The 24,790-nt window shown below is 44.7% G+C and overlaps 1 protein-coding gene across 2 annotated transcripts in view; it reads right to left on the reverse strand.

The window, feature by feature from the left end:
* Positions 1–584: 584 nt before the first annotated feature.
* vegfc (vascular endothelial growth factor c) overlaps positions 585–24,790 on the reverse strand; it is a 58,813-nt gene continuing 34,607 nt past the window's right edge. For both annotated transcript variants that reach the window (XM_021573482.3, XM_090209583.1), the window contains exons 4-7: positions 24,290–24,429; positions 10,189–10,301; positions 5,340–5,664; positions 585–1,896 (exon numbers count right to left, since the gene is read on the reverse strand). In XM_021573482.3, coding sequence (XP_021429157.2) covers positions 1,785–1,896; positions 5,340–5,664; positions 10,189–10,301; positions 24,290–24,429 — 690 coding nt within the window. In that variant the 3' untranslated portion in view covers positions 585–1,784. The remainder of the gene's footprint in view (positions 1,897–5,339; positions 5,665–10,188; positions 10,302–24,289; positions 24,430–24,790) is intronic.

Here is a 24,790-nt window from a genome sequence, read left to right on the forward strand (position 1 = left end):
TCCCCTCTCAATGGAACTATGAATTTCTGACATTATTGGGGGGCTATGCACTTTGAAATACTTTATACCGTAATGAGCGGTCTCTCTAGTATTAGAGGCAGGCCCAAAACGGGAATGTCCTGTCCAGGAATATGGCAGACACACACACACACACACACACACACACACACACAGTGATGCATTGGCGTGGGACAAGAGCATCAAATGATTTACTATATTTACAGTGCTCAGACGAAAAGTGTGTGTGAATATCAGGTGGACCCAGGCCAGTTCCAAAGCTCATAAATGCACATTTATTAAGTGCCATCTTGTGGTCTTTCACATACCAACCCGGTGGCTAGCTTGCATATCCATGTCAAGATTAAAGCGTTCCAACTCTCCAGTTGAAATAAGCCAAAACCCACAGTCCATCTATCTTGCATTCTTTCATTGCCCTTCCACCCAGACGCTTTTCTGCGTTCATTTCTAGTTTCTCTGCACACAAGACAAAAGACAGGGCAAGTTAAAAGGAACTATTTGCTTCCACATAATCTTTCAACAGTCAGTTACATCAGTCCAAACACTGAACTCAGAATAGCTGTGCGTCTTGCGAAATTGGTGATTTATTTTCGAGTAGAAAAACATAGGAACAATACAAATACAGTTGACGTAGAAAATGACCATGACATACTTCAACACAAGAACAAGAACTCGACCTGCTCTTGTTTAAACCCATACGGAGTGAGCACCTTAGAAACATCTTAGTAACCATTTGTCCCGATGTGCCATTCATGGTAGACTTTGAAACATCCATTCACTTGTCCAATGAGTTTTGGTCAGAGAATTAGGAGCATTCTCATACTGGTCTTCATACTGCTGTACTGTAGATTGGATATCCTTGTCCATTTTGCTGATTAGGGTATTCTATAGTAGTAGTATTCATTCATTGACAAGGCAGGATTCATGTATTAGTTCACCGTATCCCTTCCTTGGAGGTTTACTACTGGTGACTTAGATTCATAGGATATCCTCATCATGTCATAAAATGGTTCAAACCTGGAAAAACTTATGGCCCTGATCCTAGAACTGAGAGTCCAATGTTAGTATGGCTGGTGAGGTGGTTTGACCAAAGATAAAAGTGATATAGAGTATATTTTCAAGTATCTAACATAAATGTGTATGCTGTGGATGGCAGTTCAGAAATGACATACTATTTTGTGTTAATTCATATGGAAATTTAAATGACATTTTTGTTGTGTAAATATAGCCTGCCTTAAGATCATAATTGTAAGATAAGTGTGTACATTAGTTATTTACAATCAGTAACTACAATTCAATATGATAAACTAGATTAGAAATACGTTAACAATATTCAACTTTAATTTTAAAGAGGCATCACATGATGCAAACATATCGATCACAGTGTATTTTCTTGGAAAGATTGAAATTGCAATAAACAAAGAGGATGCAAACATTTAGTGGCAATAAATTATATCATCAATATCTGACATACGAATAACAAACAAATACAAAATAACAAAAATAAGGCTTCGCCTTCAATTTCTCCCCATCCTTCAGTCTTTTCATTAGATCCTCTCATGATATTTGGGGTTCATATCAATATGTCCATAATATTTCCCAAGTGTCACTTTATAATTCCAAAGTAGCCCACAAACTATGTGTCCTTTCAACCATTTCCCGACCTAGGTCCAGGCTAGGTACTTCTCCACACGATTGCGGCTAGCATAATAGATTCTAATCTTTATAACCGGGTAGAAGGTCAGCTGCATAATGTGAACTCAAAGTTAATCCTGTCCTCTCCAGTATGTTGGTACACACCGGCAGACCTCTTCACTGAAGTAAAAACCTGATGCACAGCGCCGATTCCTCCGCACGTCACAAGGTGGTCTGTGGCAGCTAGGGGAAGACAAAAGACCATTCATGTTAAAGGTACATTTCAAAAATGTTTAACTTGATATTCATCATCTCCAGCACCACCCCAACATCAACATATGGGAAAATGGCGCGTTTCTATGACATCATCAACTAATTAGTTGTAAGGGGTGCGTAACTGGTGGCAGTAAAGTCAGACGCAGGAGAGCAGAACTAGGCAATAGCCGGAGGGGTTTAGTTTCAAAACCAACGGCATAAAGAAATAACCAACATGGGTACAAAACCCGACGCGCACCAGTAACCATGTGCACAAGCACTTACAACAAACAATTCCACACAAAGACATGGGGGGGAACAGAGGGTTAAATACACAACACTTAATGAGGGAAATGAGAACCAGGTGTGTAGGAAAACAAGACAAAACAAATGGAAAATGAAAAGTGGATCGACGATGGCTAGAAGACCGGTACCGCCGAACGCCACCCGAACAAGGAGAGGAACCGACTTCGGTGGAAGTTGTGACGTTAGTAGACAAATAGTAGGCAAATAGTAGGCAATGCTCATAGTTGGTTAAAATCCTCTGTATTTTTTACTACAAAACACAGAAACGTGCCATTTTCACATATATTGATGTTGGGTTGGGCAGAAGGTGATGAATATGAAGTTGCATTTTTTGTAAATTTCCCTTTAAATCATGTAACGTGCAGGAGTTTTAACCATATACATAACCACAGGTTTAGTAGTCCATTCTGGTATACTCTTTCTTTTAATATTTGTCCTACGAGGTACAACCTCTTACTCAGTATATGTCAATTTTATGGCATCAATATAAGGAAGTCCCTCAGGCTTCTTCAGGAAATTAACCTTTTCTAGTAAGTTTGGTATCAAATAAAAACAGGAAGAAACGAAAGCTGATTCTATTCGCCGTGTTCCTGACATTGGATCCTTACTGCAGATGGATAGTCATAAATCATATTAACGTGGGGCTACAAGGGGTCACCATAGTGGGTTGTGGGTTGTTCCTTCAGCCAGGGGGAACTAGCAGTTAACTGACAGCAGTAAGGCAGTGAAACCTTTTACTTGGTGAAATATGTTGTACTATGACCAATGAACACCAAGCCCTTAAATAGGGCTCATATTGACTAACTGGGTATAGTTTATCACCCTGGCACTGGTTTAAGACCACAGGAGCAGAACTGGCAACATCACCCGAAGAGTGAGATCACTGGTAAATGGGCAGCCCTTATGTCAGTGTTTTTATCGCAGTGTAATGTGCAAGACTTGCAAGTTCATTTACAACTCTGCGCAGATTTGTATTCACAGGACTTCTCTCCTTGCAGACTTCTAAAAAATAAAGGAGCTGTCTGCTTTGAAATGAAAATGATTTATGTCTAATTTGTGTGTGAGGGCATCTGGAAAGTGAACATGTATGGCCTACCAGTCATGCAATGTCATGTCACAGACATTTATACACTAAATGGCCAAAAGTATGTGGACACTTGCCCGAACATGTCATTCCAAAGTCATGGGCATTAATATGGAGTTGGTCCCCCCTTTGCTGCTATAACAGCTTACTCTTCTGGTAAGGCTCTCAACTTGATGTTGGAACATTGCTGCGTGGACTTGCTTCCATTCAGCCACAAGAGCATTAGTGAGGTCGGGTACTGATGTTGGGCCTGGTTTGCAGTCGGCTTTCCAATTAATCCAAAAGGTCTTCGATGGGGTTGAGGTTAGGGCTATGTGCAGGCCAGTCAAGTTATTCCACACCGATCTCGACAAACCATTTCTGTACGGACCTCGCTATCTGCACGGGGGCATTGTCATGCTGAAACAGGAAAGTGCCTTCCCCAAACTGTTGCCACGAAGTTGGAAGCACATAATCATCTAGAAAGTAATTGTATGTTGAAGCGTTTAGTTCCAGTGAAGGGAAATCTTAAGGGCAAACCATGAAAAACAGCCCCAGACCTCCACCAAACTTTACAGCTGGCACTATCAATTCGTGCAGGTTGCATTTCCTGGCATCCGCCAAACCCAGATTTATCCGTCGGACTGCCAGATGGTTAAATGTGATTCATCACTCCAGAGAACGCTTTTCCACTCCTCCAGAGTCCAATGGCGGCGAGTTTAACACAACTCCAGCCGACGCTTGGCATTGCACATGGTGATCTTAGGCTTGTGTGTGGCTGCTCGGCCATGGAAGCACATTTCATGAAGCTCCCGATGAACAGTTGTTCTGACATTGCTTCTAGAGGCAGTTTGGAACTCGGTAGTGAGGGTTGCAACCAGGGACAGACGATTTTTACTCAGTACGCGCTTCACCAATTGGCGGTCCTGTTATGTGAGCTTATGTGGCCTACCACTTTTCTTCTAGATGTTTCCACTTCACAATAACAGCACTTACTGTTGACCAGGGCAGAAATTTGAGGAACTGACTTGTAGGAAAGGTGGCATCCTTTGACGGTGCCACGTTGAAAGTCACTGAGCTCTTAAGTATGGCCCATTCCACTGCCAATGTTTGTCTTTGGAGATTGCATGGCTGTGTGCTCATTTTTATACACCTGTTAGCAACAGGTGTGGCTGAAATAGCCGAATCCAGAAATTTGAAGGGGTGTCCACATACATTTGGCCATGTAGGGTATATGGTACAGCAGGTCATATGAGTTTCTCTGTGTGCCAATACACATGTTTTTGAGTCCTCAATTGTACTCTTCAGTTAATATAATTCATATATTCCATTGGTTCGCTGACATAATAACTCTTCACGTTCTATTTGAGCCCGTCATTCTAGCTTTGTTGGCGTTCTCAATGATAGAACACGCCACAGCTCTGGATGTGCGGCCGTATACATTCTCTCCGTTACCCAGAATCTGGACGCTGGATGTCCTGAATCAAGTACATTTAGCATGGCTCTGATAGACACCAGCTGGAGTGGGTTAGTCTTACACAGGCCATGTCATTTTAGGGTTTGGCAAACACAGCTGTGGTACAGCCTTGGGGCTTAGCGGCGTGCATCTAACAGGACTTATACCTAGGCTGTGTCCCAAATGGCACCCTATTCCCTATTTAGTGCACTACTTTGACCAAGAGCCCTATGCCCTGGTCTCGTCTCCAGCAGAGTACTGGGATCAACTGGAACTGGAATGCCATTAATAAGTCAGGAACGCTCCAAACCACACTCTCCTCTAAGTCACTTAGTCTCTTCTTTCCACATTGATCAATGGAGAGAGGTTCTCATCCCCCCCTTCAGTCCTTCGTCTTGACTGGCTGCCTGAATTACCAATGACTACGCTAATGTATACGGTCTGCGATGGAAATATGCGTTTGAAAAGATCTGAAAAGGTTGTCACGCTAGCAATTTGGAATGTCATCATCAGACTTATCCCTATCCTCCACTCTTTCCCTTTCTCCATGTTGTCCTCCTCCTTTTCAACAATCCTTCATCATCATCATCATCAAGCTGTATTTACCTGCAGGTGGCCTGGTGGAACCTTTTGCCTTTCAGGAAGCACCTGTTGGGTGACTCGTTGCACTCGCAGGCACACTTGGTGCGGTTGAGCGGCTGGTGCCTGGGGCACGTCCTGGCGCAGGAGCACTGGCACGTGTCTTCATTGAAAAGCTGGTGCGGCCCACAGGACGAGGGGAGCGTCTTACACACACACTGGCACGTGTTCTTATCCAAGTAGCGGTGGGGTCCGCATGCGCCCGAGGCCCGGAGCTGTCGCCTGCAAACACACTGGCACGTCTCCTCGTCCAACTCCTTATCTGACCCGCAGACATCCGCTTCAAACGAGTCTAGAGAGATACAGAGGAGGAGATTAGATTGGAATTATACTGAACAAAAATATAAACGCAACATGCAACTATTTCAAAGATTTTACTGAGTTACTGTCCATATCAAATTAGTCAATTGAAATAAATTCATTAGGTCCTAATCTATGGATTCCACATGACTGGGGATACAGATATGCATCTGTTGGTCACAGACGTAAAAAAAAAAGGGTAGGGGCGTGGATCAGAAAACCAGTCAGTAACTGGTGTGACCACCATTTGCCTCATGCAGTGTGACACATATCCTTCACATAGAGTTGATCAGGCTGTTGATTGTGGCCTGTGGAATGTTGTCCCACTCCTCTTCAATGGCTGTGAGAAGTTGCTGGATATTGGCGGGAACTGGAACACGCTCTTGTACACGTCAATCCACAGCATCCCAAACATGCTCAATGGGTGACATGTCTGGTGAGTAGGCAAGCCATGGAAGAACTGGGACACTTTCAGCTTCCAGGAATTGTGTACAGATCATGCTGAAACACGAGGTGATGGCGGCGGATGAATGGCATGACAGGATCTCATCACAGCATCTCTGTGCATTCAAATTGCCATTGATAAAATGCAATTGTGTTCATCGTCCGTAGCTTATGCCTGCACATACCATAACCCCACCGCCACCATGGGACACTCTGTTGAGCAAACCGCTAGCCCACACGACACCATACACGTGGTCTGCGGTTGTGAGGCCCGGTTGAACGTACTGCCAAATTCTCTAAAACGACATTGGAGGTGGATAATGGTAGAGAGATTAACATTAAATTCTCTGGCAACAGCTCTGGTGGACAGAGCTGAAAAATGTAACAACCTCTATATTTGCGATTGCTGCAGGATTCTTTTCCTGCTGTGAGAAACTGATCAAATTAAGATCCTACATCTGTACATAAGAAGAATATACCAATATCCTGCAGACTCAAAAGTTAGCTAGACTTGTTGTTTGACATCACAGCAGCAAACTATTTGAGATAGATTGAATAGATTCCTGCCCTAAATTCCTCATAATATATTTTTCCCCCCAGTGGAGCAAACAGATGTTTTCTTTACAACATGGGCGAATAAACGAATGAGATATCTTAGAGAGAGAGCGAGAGAGAGAGAGAGAGAGAGAGAGAGAGAGTGAGCGAGCGAGAGAGTGAGAGAGAGAGAGAGAGAGAGAGAGAGAGTGAGCGAGAGAGTGAGAGAGTGAGAGAGAGAGAGAGAGAGTGAGCGAGAGAGAGATTTGGCTGCAGTCAGGATCTAAATTCCTGTCGTTACTGTGTTTATGTGTTTGCTGATGAACAGACCCAGATTGCGATGGCAACGCATGGAGATGTTTACCACAGTGAGGTTTTCTAACCCTAACACATTAATGGACTGTTTGCTTGTATATGGGGCTGTTGTGGTGCTTCAGACAAAGAGAAAATACATTTCCACTTTGAACAAACTATCAATTCATAATTCATGGTATGCTTGAATATGCATAATGTTGGTTTATCATGAATCAATGTCAGTTGTCAGTTATTGAGTTGAATTTACAGTAAATCATAAATCAAGTTTGGCTTGATTTGGAACGGTCCAACAACTTTGCAATCTGAAAACAATCACCGCATTTTCAGTGGCATCCAAATCAACTTTTTTTATTTTTTATTTTTTTACAGTTTTACACAGAAGATTGACACTGTGCCCGCTGACATCGACCATAATTAACGATGTGTCGACGGTGTCTCTGTGATTTTGGTCATCGTCAGGGAGGTAGTGTACTGTAGTTAATGGAGCTAGAAAGGTCTCTCACGGATCTCCAGCTCCTCTGTCTTGGGTAGAGATCATTATAAGCCAATGTTCTGCTTATCTGAAGAGAGAGAGAGACAGGAGGGAGTAAGGATCTAGCTGCAGAGGGAGTCACCCATAACTAACATTACTTATGTGACTTATGAGATCCCCACAAACCTTGAGACGTGGTAGAAAAAAATGCTACGTTAATTACCTCGAACACACACGCTCGCTCTCTCTTCTCTTCTCTTCTCGTCTCTTTCTTTCTTTCTCTCGCTCACTCTCGCGCTAATGTCTCTCTCTCCCCCTCTCGCTCTTTCTCTCCCTCTCTCACGCTGTCTCTCTCTCACTTTATGCAAGAGGATGTGATCGCAGAGAAATAGGAGCGAGAGCCCTCTATTAGTCATTAGTGGCAACCCTGATGCAGTCGAACCAATGAAAAACAAAACCCAGCTCTAGATGATGGTTAAGCCCGGACGGACCATAACCACGGCACAATGACGTATCTGTCTCCCTAAATCAAAGTCCTAACTCCTAGAGGAGTAATGACCCCAACTGTATATTACACAGGCGCTACAACTGTCCAGCTCTAGGGTTTTGGTGTCTGTTCCTCTGAAGACTTCAATTGGTGTTTCATACTGACCTGGGGAGCCTCTGACTGCATAGTGGAGACATTCTATTCCATGGTTGCATCCCAAATGGCACCCTATATTCCCTTTAGTGTGCTTATTTTCAATAGGGCCCATAGGGCTCTGGTCAAAAGTAGTGCACAATCTAGGGAATAGGGTGGCCATTTGGGATACACTGTCCCTGTAAGCAGAGCACGCATCTCTAAGCTTCTTGATCTACCTCTGATTGGGCCTGTCAAAGTTGATTAGTGTGAAGAGGAAACCCAAATCAGCTCTGCTGCTCTCATATGACTATTGCTATCAAGTCCTCTCGTTGAATTATTAGTCTGTAATGTGGAAGATATAAGCCTAGCTAAATGTTTCTTTGGGTTCCATCAAATTGTAGAACATGGCAATGGGGTTGAATGATAATCAATGAGAAATTCAATGAATTGTCAGCCAGTAAATGTCGTCGGATGACTGGACAATAAACCTACAGATGACCAACACCTTCTTCAATCTGGTAACTGCATGAGAAAGCCATGCTTCGATCATGAAGTCAATATCAGCTGATGAAAAAGGGTGATCCCCATTAAACCAAATGTTGATGGCTCGATGTCCCCAATTCACCCAGATGCTTTTCAACATGAGTGAGTCAACTTTGAAGCCAAGTCTGTTAAGAGAGATTAACTTTCATGAGACAACAGAGTGATTGGCTTCCTGCTTTCAGTGCTTCATAAACATTGCGTGGCTGGGGTAGAGTGGAGTGAGGCATGGGCTTCGTTCCAAAGGGCACCCTATTCCCTACATAGTCCACTATGGGTCCTGGTCAAAAGTAGTGCACTATAAAGGGAATAGGGTTGCATTTGGGACGAAGGCATGGAATCCAGAGCTCTGGGATTCTTTCTGAATTTGTCTGTCTCTCGTTTGTTCACTCAGAGTTCTCTCTACTGCGTAGCCACATCTGCTGAAAAACAACTGCCATGTTGTGTTTTCATAGTGACAACTCACCGAGACATGCCCTGGAAGATTTCAACATCTGTCTTAGAAAAAAAGTGGACTCGGGTTGTAAATAGTGTATGGGGATCACGGGTACGTTCTCGCGTGGAGTGGAATGAGTTGTTCTCTTGTTGGTGAGCTGTTGAAGAGACTCAAGTGCTGGTCTGTGTTTCTGTGAGGATTTTGAGGGCTGTTGTAAAAAACCAAGAGCACATTGTCCTTCTCTGTGTCTGTTTTTAAAAATGTATTATACTCTAGCATGTTGCTTCACTCTGTCACAGTCTTGCCATCAAAATGCCATTAATCGTGCTCAACACATTCTCTTGACTCCACATTTCAATCCACACCACAACTAGGACAGCCTCAGAACAGCATAAGCCTATCTTACTAATATTGAACTCAAAGAGAAACATAATTCACCACATTAAGTGGTAATTCAGACTAATAAGCGGTAATTCAGTCTAATAAACTGTAATTCAGTCTAATAAGTGGTAATTCAGTCTAATAGACTGCAATTCAGTCTAATAAGGGGTAATTCAGTCTAATAAGTGGTAATTCAGTCTAATAAGATGTAATTCAGTCTAATAAACTGTAATTCAGTCTAATAAGCTGTAATTCAGTCTAATAAGCGGTATTTCAGTATAATAAGCTGTAATTCAGTCTAATAAGCGGCAATTCAGTCTAATAAGCGGTAATTCAGTCTAATAAGCGACAGCTAATTCAGTCTAATAAGCGGTAATTCAGTCTAATAAGTGGTAATTCAGTATAATAAGCGGTAGCTCATTCAGTCTAATAAACGGTAATTCAGTCTAATAAGTGGTAATTCAGTCTAATAAGATGTAATTCAGTCTAATAAGCGAAAGCTAATTCACTCTAATAAGCGGTAATTCAGTCTAATAAGTGGTAATTCAGTCTAATAAGCTGTAATTCAGTCTAATAAGTGGTAATTCAGTCTAATAAGATGTAATTCAGTCTAATAAGCGAAAGCTAATTCAGTCTAATAAGTCTTAATTCAGTCTAATAAGTGATAGCTAATTCAGTCTAATAAGCGGTAATTCAGTCTAATAAGCGGTAATTCAGTCTAATAAGTTGTGCAACAGGTGCAGTATCAGCATCAGTACGAGGGCCTACTCACCCGAGTGTTGTATCTGGGGCGGGGGAGGGGTGTCGCGTTGCACCGCCATACATCTGCACAAACGGTTGCTCCAGCTGTGGTTCTTTGGGCAGGTTTTATTGGCTACCAGACATCTGTAAGGGGAAAACAATTATTAGCATTAGAAGAGGAGAAAACCGACAGACAGAGGCTGCTGACCAGAGCCATATGGGCCCTGGTCAAAAGTAGCGCACTGTATAGGGAATAGGGTGCCATTTGGGTGGCAGTAGCTGGAGAGGAAATTCCTCACTTCATCGACATTCATTAACCACAAAGCTATGTAGCATTTGATGTTGTTTTGGTTGTTGGATGAAATGTGACAGGGCTGGACTGGCTATTTTAAGGGATATTTTGACAACTCCCACCCAGCACATCAAAGTTGGGTTAGCATCCCATCTAATCGCAGAGTGAGAATGAATAAGCCAACTGGCTCTGATGACATGAAACATTTCTGTCCCCTTAAAGATAAGAGGGATGCTGATTGAGTTTAGACAAACAACCATCAAAGAGAGAGGACTCTTGGGAAGACATCAATGGAGAGCAATGGAAAAAAAGTCAGAAGAATATATTTGGTAGCCTAGTAAATATTGGTTAACATTGGTAAGACCCTTCACTTTAGCTTAGAGCTGTATTCATCTCTTGCGCTTCCTTTCCGTTCCACATCACACGTCCTAGAATAGAACACTTTGATTGTGAATCACTGCATAGTTCCCAGACAGAAGTCATACTTCAGAACGTGGCACTTCTTTCGCCACTGGATCTGTCAACGGGGATGATCATTTAGGGGGAGGAAAGTGAAAAGGATAAAAACCGGAGACACTGTTTGTCGCTCTAACTCGAGGCACATGGTGAGGCTAGCACACACGTCACATGATTCTGACCCTCTTCAGCTCTCTCTCTCTCTCTCTCTCTCTCTCTCTCTCTCTCTCTCTCTCTCTCTCTCTCTCTCTCTCTCTCTCTCTCTCTCTCTCTCTCTCTCTCTCTCTCCAGCTCTCTCTCTCTCCAGCTCTCTCTCTCTCTCTCCAGCTCTCTCTCTCTCTCTCTCTAGCTCTCTCTCTCTCTCCAGCTCTCTCTCTCTCCAGCTCTCTCTCTCTCCAGCTCTCTCTCTCTCTCCAGCTCTCTCTCTCTCTCCAGCTCTCTCTCTCTCTCCAGCTCTCTCTCTCTCTCTTCAGCTCTCTCTCTCTCTCTCTCTCTCTCTCTCAGAGTTCAGCGATCATCATCGGCTCTGTCTTCACAACCTCCACAATAATATCATACTCACACACTTTCCATTGGCTTTCCATTGACAAAACGCATTGGACAAATGACTGACTGTCGTGACACTTGCCAGACCAATATGGGTCTATTTAGTTTTTGACATTTCTGATATCATCCATTTCGGAGCCCAGTGCTCTGCTTTTTCTCATACTGTTACACATTAGGCTAGACCACTGCTGAGAATCCAGTTGAAATCACATGCTGCCAACCGACCCACACAGACTTTATTAGAGCCAGTGTCATGCTCCATCCATCTGTCTTTTTGCTCCGAGACAAACGCGCGGCTCGTGCTACAGTGCAACCGCTGGCCAGTGAAAGCACGGCCGCATCCCGAGCTGAACTTGATTCTGGCTGCTTTAACTGCTGTGAAAGAAAAGGGATAGCTCTCAGCAGGGTGGAGTTGAAATGTGTGTAATATCAAAGATGTAGTGGAGTGCATTTAAAACACGTCAACTCTACATAAACTTCACATCGAAAAGGACTGTTGTTAAGCAACCTCTGATCCACGTGAATGTAACAGCGGTAGAATTGCAAGAGATTTGACACAAAAGTAAAATGGCAATAAATCCAATTAAAATGTATTGAAGTGAATTGGTATTTACACTGAACATACTGAGGAGTATTTCTGTCTGTTTTTACAGCCCTTTTGTGGGGAAAAACTCATTCTGATTGGCTGGGCCTGGCTCCCCAGTGGGTTGGCCTATGCCCTGCCAGGCCCATCCATGGCTGCACCCCTGCCCAGTCATGTGAAATCCATAGATTACGGCCTAATGCATTCATTTCAATTGATTGATTTCCTTTTAGAAATTGTAACTCAGTAAAATATTTCAGTATAGTCTAACTTCCAAGGTTCTTTGTAAACACACGGCAGTTTCTTCTTTCAATGAACCCCCTGAAAAAAGCAACCCTACCTCCTAAGACAATAAACTGCATTTCAGCAGAACCAGAGATATTACATAACCTGTATACTCTAGTCAGTAGTTCCTGCCAGGCTGAGTTTATCACCACTAAGGAAAATGCACTGAAAAGAGAACCTCACTAGCTCCATTCTGCCTCTGAAGAGAGAGCCAACAAATAGCACTTAGCGCCTCTATGGAGGTTCGCTGTTGTATTCCTTTCAAGAGGAGGGAGAATATGAATGGAGCAGGTGGGAAGTTTATGGTAAAGAAAACAAGTGTATGAAATGAATTACTGCGTTGACATTCCGTTGTGCTACACACCAGAGTAGGTGCTGTGCTAGAGCTGAGGCTTCCGCTGTAGCTCCTGGAACTCACACTCGAAGCTTCATGTGTTTAGGTGCAAAAATGCTAACAAACTCTACTACCCCCAGCACGGAACATTCCTAAACAGTTTGATAAGGCTGTGTTCAACGCACACTTGTGTAACTAGCCACTGTACTGTGAGCGCATGCAGGTCTAAGGCTTCATTCGACGTGCAGTACAACTGTGTCACTAAAGTGTCACAGTGCATTCAGCTGGTCAGTGCAGTTGAAAAGGCATCCGTAAGGGCAAACCCAGTGTTAAAAAAACGGGCCTCTGGTTTAGTATTGAGGAAATGCCAATCATACACGAGCCCTGCGATAGGCAAACTAACGGATTGACAGGGGAGCCTAAACATTTTTTTTTCTTGAAAACGTAGACCGTTTGTTTCCTCATGGTAGTGAAAAAGCAGGTCTTACCCTTCTCTGGTAGTGATTTATGACTCTCCACCTCCATCTCAACCTCCGTCTCCCCCCCAGTCTCTACATCCGTCTCCCCGTCTGCTCTGGTAGTGATTTATGACTCTCCCCCTCCATCTCAACCTCCGTCTCCCCCCCAGTCTCTACATCCGTCTCCCCGTCTGCTCTGGTAGTGATTTATGACTCTCCCCCTCCATCTCAACCTCCGTCTCCCCCCCAATCTCTACATCCGTCTCCCCGTCTGCTCTGGTAGTGATTTATGACTCTCCCCCTCCATCTCAACCTCCGTCTCCCCCCCAGTCTCTACATCCGTTTCCCCGTCTGTCTCCCCGTCTGCTCTGGTAGTGATTTATGACTCTCCCCCTCCATCTCAACCTCCGTCTCCCCCCCAGTCTCTACATCCGTTTCCCCGTCTGTCTCCCCGTCTGCTCTGGTAGTGATTTATGACTCTCCCCCTCCATCTCAACCTCCGTCTCCCCCCCAGTCTCTACATCCGTCTCCCCGTCTGCTCTGGTAGTGATTTATGACTCTCCCCCTCCATCTCAACCTCCGTCTCCCCCCCAGTCTCTACATCCGTTTCCCCCTCTGTCTCCCCGTCTGCTCTGGTAGTGATTTATGACTCTCCCCCTCCAACTCAACCTCCGTCTCCCCCCCAGTCTCTACATCCGTTTCCCCCTCTGTCTCCCCGTCTGCTCTGGTAGTGATTTATGACTCTCCCCCTCCAACTCAACCTCCGTCTCCCCCCCAGTCTCTACATCCGTCTCCCCCTCTGTCTCCCCGTCTGCTCTGGTAGTGATTTATGACTCTCCCCCTCCATCTCAACCTCCGTCTCCCCCCCAGTCTCTACATCCGTTTCCCCCTCTGTCTCCCCGTCTGCTCTGGTAGTGATTTATGACTCTCCCCCTCCATCTCAACCTCCGTCTCCCCCCCAGTCTCTACATCCGTTTCCCCCTCTGTCTCCCCGTCTGCTCTGGTAGTGATTTATGACTCTCCCCCTCCATCTCAACCTCCGTCTCCCCCCCAGTCTCTACATCCGTTTCCCCCTCTGTCTCCCCGTCTGCTCTGGTAGTGATTTATGACTCTCCCCCTCCATCTCAACCTCCGTCTCCCCCCCAGTCTCTACATCCGTTTCCCCCTCTGTCTCCCCGTCTGCTCTGGTAGTGATTTATGACTCTCCCCCTCCATCTCAACCTCCGTCTCCCCCCCAGTCTCTACATCCGTTTCCCCCTCTGTCTCCCCGTCTGCTCTGGTAGTGATTTATGACTCTCCCCCTCCATCTCAACCTCCGTCTCCACATCAGTCTCTACATCCGTTTCCCCCTCTGTCTCCCCGTCTGCTCTGGTAGTGATTTATGACTCTCCCCCTCCATCTCAACCTCCGTCTCCCCCTCAGTCTCTACATCCGTTTCCCCCTCTGTCTCCTCGTCTGCTCTGGCAGTTTGATTTAAATGGTCAAGTCATGGCAGGCAGCTCCATGAACGACCACTCCCAATATCACCCCAATCAGACCCGATCCCTAATATATCACCCCAATATCAGACCTGATCTCTAATATAATCACCCCAATATCAGACCTGATCTCTAATATATCACCCCAATATCAGACCTGTTCTCTAATATATCACCCAAATATCAGACCTGATCTCTAATATATCACCCCAATATCAGACCTGATCTCTAATATATCACCCCAATATCAGACCTGATCTCTAATATATCACCCCAATATCAGACCTGATCTCTAATATATCACCCCAATATCAGACCTGATCTCTAATATATCACCCCAATATCAGACCTGATCTCTAATATATCACCCCAATATCAGACCTGATCTCTAATATATCACCCCAATATCAGACCTGATCTCGAATATACTGTATCACCCCAATATCAGACCTGATCTCTAATATACTGTATCACCCCAATATCAGACCTGATCTTTAAAATATCACCCCAATATCAGACCTGATCTCTAATATATCACCCCAATATCAGACCTGATCTCGAATATACTGTATCACCCCAATAGCAGACCTGATCTCTAATATACTGTATCACCCCAATATCAGACCTGATCTTTAAAATATCACCCCAATATCAGCCCCAGCAGGCAGGGGTGCATGGGTTCAGCCTCAGGCTGACTGTCCACTATAAAGGACAGGAGGACCCAGACCCATGCCCCTCTCCACGCCTCCAATCCATGCCCCGAGGAGCACCCCCTCACCTTTGCACCGAGCCCCACTGAGAAAGTGGACGGATGTAACAGTTAAGGTTACCCCCTCTCTGCGATTGATTGAGCTCCCTTTGTCGGGGGGTGATGGGGTGAGAGGGGTGAGGGAGTGAGACGAGTGGCATGGTCAGGGGTTTACCAGACACAGACGTTCAGGGAGGCCTGGGACTCAGGTAGGGAGGCATGAAGCCTCCTTCACCTCCCCCATCTCACATCCGTGCCCTCTCACCTCGTCCCTTCTCTCTGCCTTCTTCTCCCCAGGTCTAAGATCATCCTGTCTTCAAATGGAGGTCCTGTCTGATATATGACCCGGGTACAACATTCTGTCATTGGAGGGCGTTGGGGTGAGTAAGGGGGATGGGCAGGCACTTTTATTATGGAAATCCCGGCAACAACAAAATTAGTCAGGCCTCTTTGAGGTCAGAACCTCTGAGCCTCCGAAAACATATCTGAGACATTCCACAATTGGTGTGCTAATCACAGTAAGCATCCATATGCTTGAAAGCAGGGGTGCTACTTTTGTTTAAGAAGTGGAGGGGACATAATTCATTTAAAAAATGTATCCAGTCGGATAAACACTCAAAACAGCCTTCCCGACCGCTCGGAGGCGTCCACATGGTCCTAAAGCACAGTGTTGCCTCATTTTGTATCACATTCCAATGATAAAACTGTGGGGGACAAAAATGCCATTTCAGAACATGTCCCCCCCCCCGTCCCCCGTCCCCAGTGAAAGTTGTGCCCCTGATTGAAAGTGAAGAGTGAGCTTAGTCGACCTGATAACAAATTACAGTTAGTGGTTAGAGCACTTCAGAAAAAAATGGACTGTTTTGAATTCACAAAGCATTCGTTTCAAAGGCTACAATGCAAACAGATGTTGGCTGAATTAACATTTTGGGTTGATTATCTATGGAAAACAAAAACACACCCTTTCGACTATTTATTTGAAATAAAAGTTGCCATGAAACGGCTCAGTGGCAGCTCTACACGTTTGAGGGACTGTCAATGTGCTTTCAATTACCATACACACAGTGGCTTAAGCAGACAACACATTCCAAAGGGCTGAAGAAAGTCACGAAAATCACCCTCCTGGCATGTTTGTGGCTTCGTAGGAAGCCACGTAATCTGATTAACAACACGTGCACTGTGCACCTTTCGTAACACACAACAGACGTGTCCGTTTAGACAGCCAAGGTGTCACCCCCCTTGATAATACATAGGCTGGGGTAATCCCAGGAACATGTTAGTTCTCCTTCAGCCAGGAGACTTTGCTGCATGTGATTTGATTAATATAGTACAACTACTGTCTATAATTCATATCAAGATGGGATTTGTATGTGGTATGTGAAGGCCTCTCTTGGTATGTGTTGTTTTGATTCATATAGCAAATCAACTACTGTCTATATTTCCTCTGAGGAATGGATTGGTATGTACAGGGCCTCCTCTGGAATGTGATGGATTGAAATGAATAATAACTGTGTGCATACAATAGAAGGTAGACTATGCGTTAGGGGGCCATCCACCTGATTTAGTAGCTTTTCTTATGTTAAATTGATCTGGTGATATAGAGCATCACTGTACATAATGTTATATTTTATAGCTCTGCAGTCTTGGCGGTACCTGCTCTAATGTCATTTCCTGCTCCAAGTTATGGCACAGGTCTACGGAGTACGCACGTCAGCATTCCATATGCCAAACGTCCTCTTCTTGAATAGGTCCCCCATTAAATGTCCATCTGTAAAACTAGCTACGTATCTGTTGCAACAACAAAAAAGGTCATCTTTCGGAGTAGGAAGACTAGCCTCACTCAACATTTTACCCGCACATACTCTACAAGCACAAGCAAAGATATGTATATTTTAAAATGGGAGAAACAAAGCTTCAGCAGCACATCTGTGTTGCGTCTCTTGACATCAAGCGTTTTACTGGCACTGAGGTTTTTTCCCCCCTGACTGACTGACTGACTGACTGACTGACAGCCGCACGCCAGGATCAACGTCATCTTAGGTAACGGCTGGGGTGCCCTTTGAGCTCCTCCTCGCTCCTCTCGCTCGGCTAACGGCTAACTGTTTGCCCTGCGGTATCCCAGAGAGAGATTTGATTTTCATTACGCCTGTGAGTAACTCACAAAACCTCCACCCCAAAGAACAAGCAAGCGAGCGTGAAACTCTTAGCCAACTTGTCATAGTTATTACCCGTCCTTCCACCTCACCGCGGTAGCTGCCCGAGAACAGATCAGGACAACACACTCTAATATTTGACATTTGAGGAATTACACTCTCAAGTTGAAAGCCTTTCTCTTCACTCTGAAGAGTAGCTCATCTCTCTAATGGTTTATTGTGTCCAGTATGTGTGAGGGCAGAGAGCTCCTTCTTTGGCACTTCTTAGCCCTGGGTCTTGATAAGTAACATTAGACCACATTGTGTTAACGCTGGCAGCCTACAGACTATATGATCAGGAGATGTTGCCATTTAGACAACAGCATTCTCCGTACGTGTCTATTTATATGACGACAGAACTGGCCAACATGTATTAGACGACCATTCCATGGCATCTCCTCGTGATTTTTCTACTGATATCAATAGGTGAGATCCTTACACATGTTGAGAGACCTGTGCACGTAATGGTATGTGTGTCCTGAGCATTCACAACAGTTAAGAGTAAAGGTCCATGGAAAAGAACCGCAGAGAAACAGACCAGAGAAAGATCAGAGCTCTACTACTGGACCCACGGGTCTGTTTCAGTCTTTAGCAGCTAGCTGAATCCGCAGCCCAAACTGATAAATTATTATTAGCCCTCACAGCTTAATTCGGTCCTATTTCTGTAATCCGGAATCATTCTGGGGATGGATTGGTCTAGACTAGACTCCATTAGGTCACTTTTAGATGTTGTATACAGTTTTAATGCCTCTGTGTCCGCAATCAGAACATAAACTGTTGCTGCTATGTAACCATACCCCCACTGGAGCTACAGGCAGAAAGGAATGGTGGAAAGAGACACCCCTTAGTGTCAAGGCAAAGAAGAAAAACACAAGGGAGGCGTCCCAAATGGCACCCTATTCCCTATATAGTGCACTACTTTTGTTTGGAGCCAAATGGGCCCTGGTCGAAAGTAGTGCACTATAAAGGGAAAAAGGGTGCAATTTGGGATGCTCACGTAGGAACACATCTGCTTTTTCTTACGCGAGGAGCTGAGCGAAGCCTGGCAATGTATGAGAGAGAGAGCAGCTCACTCTTAGAGGGATGATGCGTTTTCCTGCTATTGAAAATCACTCTGACAGAAGAGCAGGCAGAAAAAATGCTGTTGTAAAATATCACATAATAATAAACAGGTCTGCTGACTCTCTCTGGAAGGTTCTGACAACTCCAGGACCAACTCGGGTCTTAGGGGACGAACGCTGATCATTTGTCAACTTCACTCCCTCTGAAATAAGACCTTTATTCCATCATTTGATATGTGGTGATGTCACAGCCAGATAAGTCATAACTTCATAGACATCCTGAACATGGACTCCCAGCCTCTAACATATTTATTCAATTTGACTTAATCTTTATTTTACCAGGTAAATTGACTGACAACACATTCTCATTTACGGCAACGCCATAAAGAGGACCAGGCATTTCAATCACGTCAGGTAAGATTCTATCCATTAACCACACATCGTTAAACGTTACTACTGAACTCAAGCATTATCCCATGAATAAACTTTTCCGTACCAAAAACACTCAGTCACCTACATTGTAATTCATCGTGCTTCAACCTATCCTATTGATTGGCCCCTATGACACGGCTTGTGCAAAACAGCCTTGTAGCATGGCTCATATCCTGCCATAGATCTTTGAGCCAGGTAGCCATGACCTGGACCTCTGGTCTCCATCCCAAATTGTGCCCTATTCCCTATGGGCCCTGGTCAAAAATAGAGCACTATAAAAGGAACAGGGTATCATTTGGAACGCAACCCTGGATCTGACTGTAGCAGGCCTCTCATCTGGGATCGATCTGCAGCTCTCTCTTGGCAATATTGTCCTCCCTGGTCGGTCACAACAACACCACTGCTTTAGGACATGGAGAACATTAGGGCTTACAGATCAATGGGGTTCCAATTGCCATTGCATTGCTAGGGGAGAGTTTTTCACCTTGGGGAATGAGTCATTTCTCGGCTTGCCGGCACATGTCAAGAACGGGTGAAAGGCTAATCCTTCAGTCTGTGGGGTTGACACAAGGGCAATAAACATTTACACTAGTCGCACTGAAAGAGAGCAATGCTAGGCAGAAATAGAGAGCAAGATCCCTTGTTAGTATACTAAGAGCATGTATGAGACTTACAGAGACTCATACATGCAGAGACTTACTATTGATCTAAACATTGTGTCACATTGTGTGTGTGTGTGTGTGTGTGTGTGTGTGTGTGTGTGTGTGTGTCTAGGTAAGTAAAGAAATTAAGAAATAAGAGTAGCGAGGCTATATACAGACACCGGTTAGTCAGGCTTATTGAGGTAGTATGTACATGTAGGTATGGTTAAAGTGACTGTGCATATATGATGAGCAGAGAGTAGCAGTAGCGTAAAAGAGGGGTTGGCGGGTGGTGGGACACAATGCAGATAGCCTGGTTCGCCAATGTGCGGGAGCACTGGTTGGTCGGGCCAATTGAGGTATTATGTATATGAACGTATAGTTAAAGTGACTATGGATATATGATAAACAGAGAGTAGCAGCAGCATTAAAGAGGGGTTGGGGGACAATACAAATAGTCCAGGTAACCATTTTGTTACCTGTTCAGGAGTCTTATGGCTTGGGGGTAAAAACAGTTGAGAAGCCTTTTTGTCCTAGACTTGGCACTCCGGTACCGCTTGCCTTGCGGTAGTAGAGAGAACAGTCTATGACCGGGGTGGGTGGGATCTTTGACAATTTTTAGGGCCTTCCTCTGGCACCGCCTAGTGTAGAGGTCCTGGATGGCAGGCAGCTTTGCTCGAGTGATGTACTGGGCCATACGCACTACACTCTGAAGTGCCTTGCGGTCGGAGGCCGAGCAATTGCCATACCAGGCAGTGATGCAACCGGTCAGGATGCTCTCGATGTTGCAGCTGTAGAACCTTTTGAGGATCTCAGGACCCATGCCAAATCTTTTTACTTTCCTGAGGGGCTATAGGCTTCATGTCTTGGTGTGTTTGGACCGTTCTAGTTTGTTGATGTGGACACCAAGCAACTTGAAGCTCTCAACCTGCTCCACTACAGCCCTGTCGATGAGAATGTGGGCGTGCTCGGTGCTCCTTTTCCTGTAGTCCACAATCATCTCCTTAGTTTTGTTTACGTTGAGGGATAGGTTGTTATTCTGGCACCACACGGCCAGGTCTCTGACCTCCTCCTTATAGGCTGTCTCGTTGTTGTCGGTGATCAGGCCTACCACCGTTGTATCATCTGCAAATTTAATGAAGGTGTTGGAGTCGTGCCTGGCCATGCAGTTGTGGGTGAACAGGGAGTACAGGAGGGGACTGAGCACGCACCCCTGGGGAGCTCCAGTGTTGAGGATCAGCGTGGCAGATGTGTTGCTACCTACCTTCACCACCTGGGGGCGGCCCGTCAGGAAGTCCAGGATCCAGTTGCAATGTTGCCTGTAATCCATGGCTTCTGGTTGGGGTATGTACATACAGTCACAGTGGGGATGACATCCTCAATGCACTTATTGATAAAGCCAGTGACTGATGTGGTGTATTCCTCAATGTCATCGGAAGAATCCCAGAACATGTGATAGCAAAACAGTCCTGAAGTTTAGCATCTGCTTCATCTGACCACTTTTTTATAGACTGAGTCACTGGTGCTTCCTGCTTTAATTTTCGCTTGTAAGCAGGAATCAGGAGGATAGAGTTGTGGTCAGATTTACCAAATGGAGGGCGAGGGACAGCTTTGTACACATCTCTGTGTGTGGAGTACAGGTGATCTAGATTTTTTCCCCCCTCTGGTTGCACATTTAACATGTTGGTAGAGATTTGGTAGAACTGATTTAAGTTTCCCTGCATTAAAGTCTCCGGCCACTAGGAGCGCCGCCTCTGGGTGAGCGGTTTCATGTTTGCTTATTTCCTTATACAGCTGACTGAGTGCGGTGTTAGTGCCCGTATCTCTTTGTGGTGGTAAATAAACAGCCACGAAAAGTATAGCTGAGAACTCTCTAGGCAAGTAGTGTGGCCTGCAATTTATCACAAAATACTCTACTTCATGCGAGCAAAATCTAGAGACTTCCTTAGATTTCGTGCACCAGCTGTTGTTTACAAATATGCACAGACTGCCCCCCCTCGTGCTGTTCTGTCCTGCCGGTGCAGCGTATATCCCGCTAGCTGAATATCCATGTCGTCATTCAGCCCGATTCCGTGAAGCATAGGATATTACAGTTTTTGATGTCCCGTTGGTAGGATATTCGTGATCGAACCTCGTCTAGTTTATTGTCCAATGATTGCACGTTGGCGTGCAACAGCAGCAACATATTGACGGTAACAGCAGCTTTCCTACTCGCCTTCATCGGGTCCGGACGAGGCATCCGGCTCTTCGTCCTCTGCGTCGCTTCCTTTTGCGAATAATTGGGATGTCTGCCCTGTGGGGTGTTTGGAGAATATCGTGTAAATCCTTCTTGTTGTTGAAAAAATCTTTGTCTAATCTGAGGTGAGTGATCGCTGTCCGGATATCCAGAAGCTCTTTTCTACCGTAAGATACTGTGGCAGAAACATTATGTACAAAATAATTAACAAATATTGCGAAAAAAAACACATAATAGCACAAATAGTTAGGAGACCGTAAAACGGCAGCCATCTCCTCCGGCGCCATCTTAGAGACTATGAATTGACAGTACATGACATGACAAGGCCATTGAACACGTCAGTTGGCGTAGCGTTTCTTATTTCGGTTTGAAATTAGCCATTCAATTTTGGGGCGAGGACTTTTTCCTGAACACGTGAACTGAAGCAGGTCAAACTCTGGGCCCTTGTTGATTAATCCTTAGGCTCCAGAGTTATAAATAGGGCCTGAGGTTTTAGCTATGAGCTCATTGTCTATAGTAAATTCTAAGTGTTTATGGAGTGTTGCTCTTAAGCCTGTTTGCTTGCCTTGTTCCCTGGTCTTGCTCTCCTCTCCATGGGGTGTTGACAGGCCGTCCCCACCCTGCTGCTCCTTATATCACCACTGCTACTGCTACTGTTAGTGTTACTGCTACTACTAGCACTACTGCTACTACTACTGCTACTTCTACTACTAGTGCTACTGCTAGTGTTACTGCTACTACTACTGCTACTACTACTGCTACTACTGCTACTACTACAACTACTGCTACTGCTATTACTACTGATACTACTAGTGTTACTGCTAGTACTATTGCTACTACTAATGCTACTACTACAACTGCTGCTACTTCTACTGCTACTGCTACTACTACTGCTACTGCTATTACTACTGATACTACTAGTACTACTGCTACTGTCCACTGCTTCTACTACTGCTACTGCTAGTGCTACTACTATTGCTACTGCTACTACTGCTGCTACTGCTACTAATACTACTACTACAATTGCTACTGCTTGGTGGTAAACCTCTAGATACCTTACTGTAGAAGAACGACTGCTCTAAGTCTGGTGGAGGCTCTGAAACAATATTGTCCCCCGACATGTTCTGGTTAGGCTAAACAGTTAACACCCCAGCTAACTCTCCTACCTCTCCCAGAAAACTACTGTATGTAAACACAGCTTAATGTACAGTACATGTGGGGGCGTGAGACTGGGGGCCGGGCTAGGTGTTCGGGTCCGGGGCCAAGTCTACACTCCTCTGCTCCTCTGACGTAAACACAGCAGACAGACAAGACGAGAGTCTGTCTGTAGATACATCTCCCGTGTAACCTCTTGCTCACAATATACTGCAGTTTTCATAAGTTGAGGCAGGTTAAGTTATGCTTCTGGACGTTTACTGCAGGAGTAGCAACAACTCATCTTTACATCACCCTAGTGGGTGCTGCACAGGTGTGTGTATGATGGAGGAAATGACACTAACTCTAATTATGTCAAATTGATTTCAGGTCTGGTGACAGAAACGCCATCCGTTTAACTGTCCTCACTACACGTAGTGACTATGGACTCAGTCCATAATGCTCCACAGTGCACTGCCCTGCCTAGATGGAAAGTTAATCAAGGTTCACTGCTGGGATTTCCTGTAGTAGCACCTCTTATATCAACACACTGACAGGAAGCCTTCACAGCACAGGAACAATAGGTGTCCACATTAAATTGGCCAATATGAACCTCTATATCCGTTCAAGGGAAAATACTGTTGCTGTACAACATAAGGCAACCTCCCACTGTATCCAAAACACACACAACCCTTTCACCACATATACTCCCAATAAAGAGAACCACAATCCAGGAACTGACTGGAAAAACTGAGCGAGTTTGTTGGAACGGGGGACTTTTGGTTAGCATGCTGACAGCGGAGACGCTATCCTAAGTTTCTTGGTGCGAGAACGAGCTCTTTGCAGGCTTAAATACATCCGCAACATCTTGCAAACTGTTCTTGAAGTGTATTTCCTGTCCTGTGGTGGACAATGCTTCCTTCTCACTTTCTGGGCATTTGGAAAAGTACCTGTGACAGATATCTGTTAGAATGCTTTTAGCAGTTAATTCAACGGATCCAATGTACTGGATCTGAAAACACAATGGGTAGACTGGATTAAGAATCCAGAAAAAGGCACTAGAATAGACCTATATAATGCAGAGAAGATACTTTACAGAACTACTCCTACTATTACTATTACCCCTAACTCCTACAGGGGTAGGAGCAGATCAACATAGCTAACTTAACTATTACTACTACCCCTAATTCCTACAGGGGTAGGAGCAGATCAACATAGCTAAATTAGAGGACTGGATTAAGAAAAGGAACACTTACTCTGGTAGAGATCGTCGTATGATGGAGTGTACTTGTCTGTAGGCATCCAGTTTGGACAGACAATTGCACACGGTGTGGTTGGCAAAGCTGATCGTCACTAGGTTGTTATTTGTACTGCTGGAAACTGTGATTTCAAACAGCTAGGAGAAACAGAGAAAGAAAATGAGTCAAGTAACAGACAGTAGGACTTTCAGACAGTTTTCTTTAGTCACCATAATGGTGAAAACTACAATGAATAGTGGTTTTCAGACAGTTATGAGAGAAAAACAACTTTTATCAAGCAACTGTCAGAGATAATAGTACTTGTAGGATCTGTATTTGTCTAGTTGATGTCACAGCACAACCAAACTTGGTGATCAACCTTTTTGCCACAGTTTCTTTGCAGCTTTCTAGTCAGGACCATTTGAGGGTTGAAGATTAAATCTAAAAACAACCAGATAAGTGAGGCTAAGAATGGGGCATGTTGTGCAACTCTAAATTCACAGACCACTGACACACAAC

This window comes from Oncorhynchus mykiss, chromosome 19 (assembly GCF_057628025.1).
Source record: "Oncorhynchus mykiss isolate SJ-2025 chromosome 19, ASM5762802v1, whole genome shotgun sequence".
Lineage (NCBI taxonomy): Eukaryota > Metazoa > Chordata > Actinopteri > Salmoniformes > Salmonidae > Oncorhynchus > Oncorhynchus mykiss.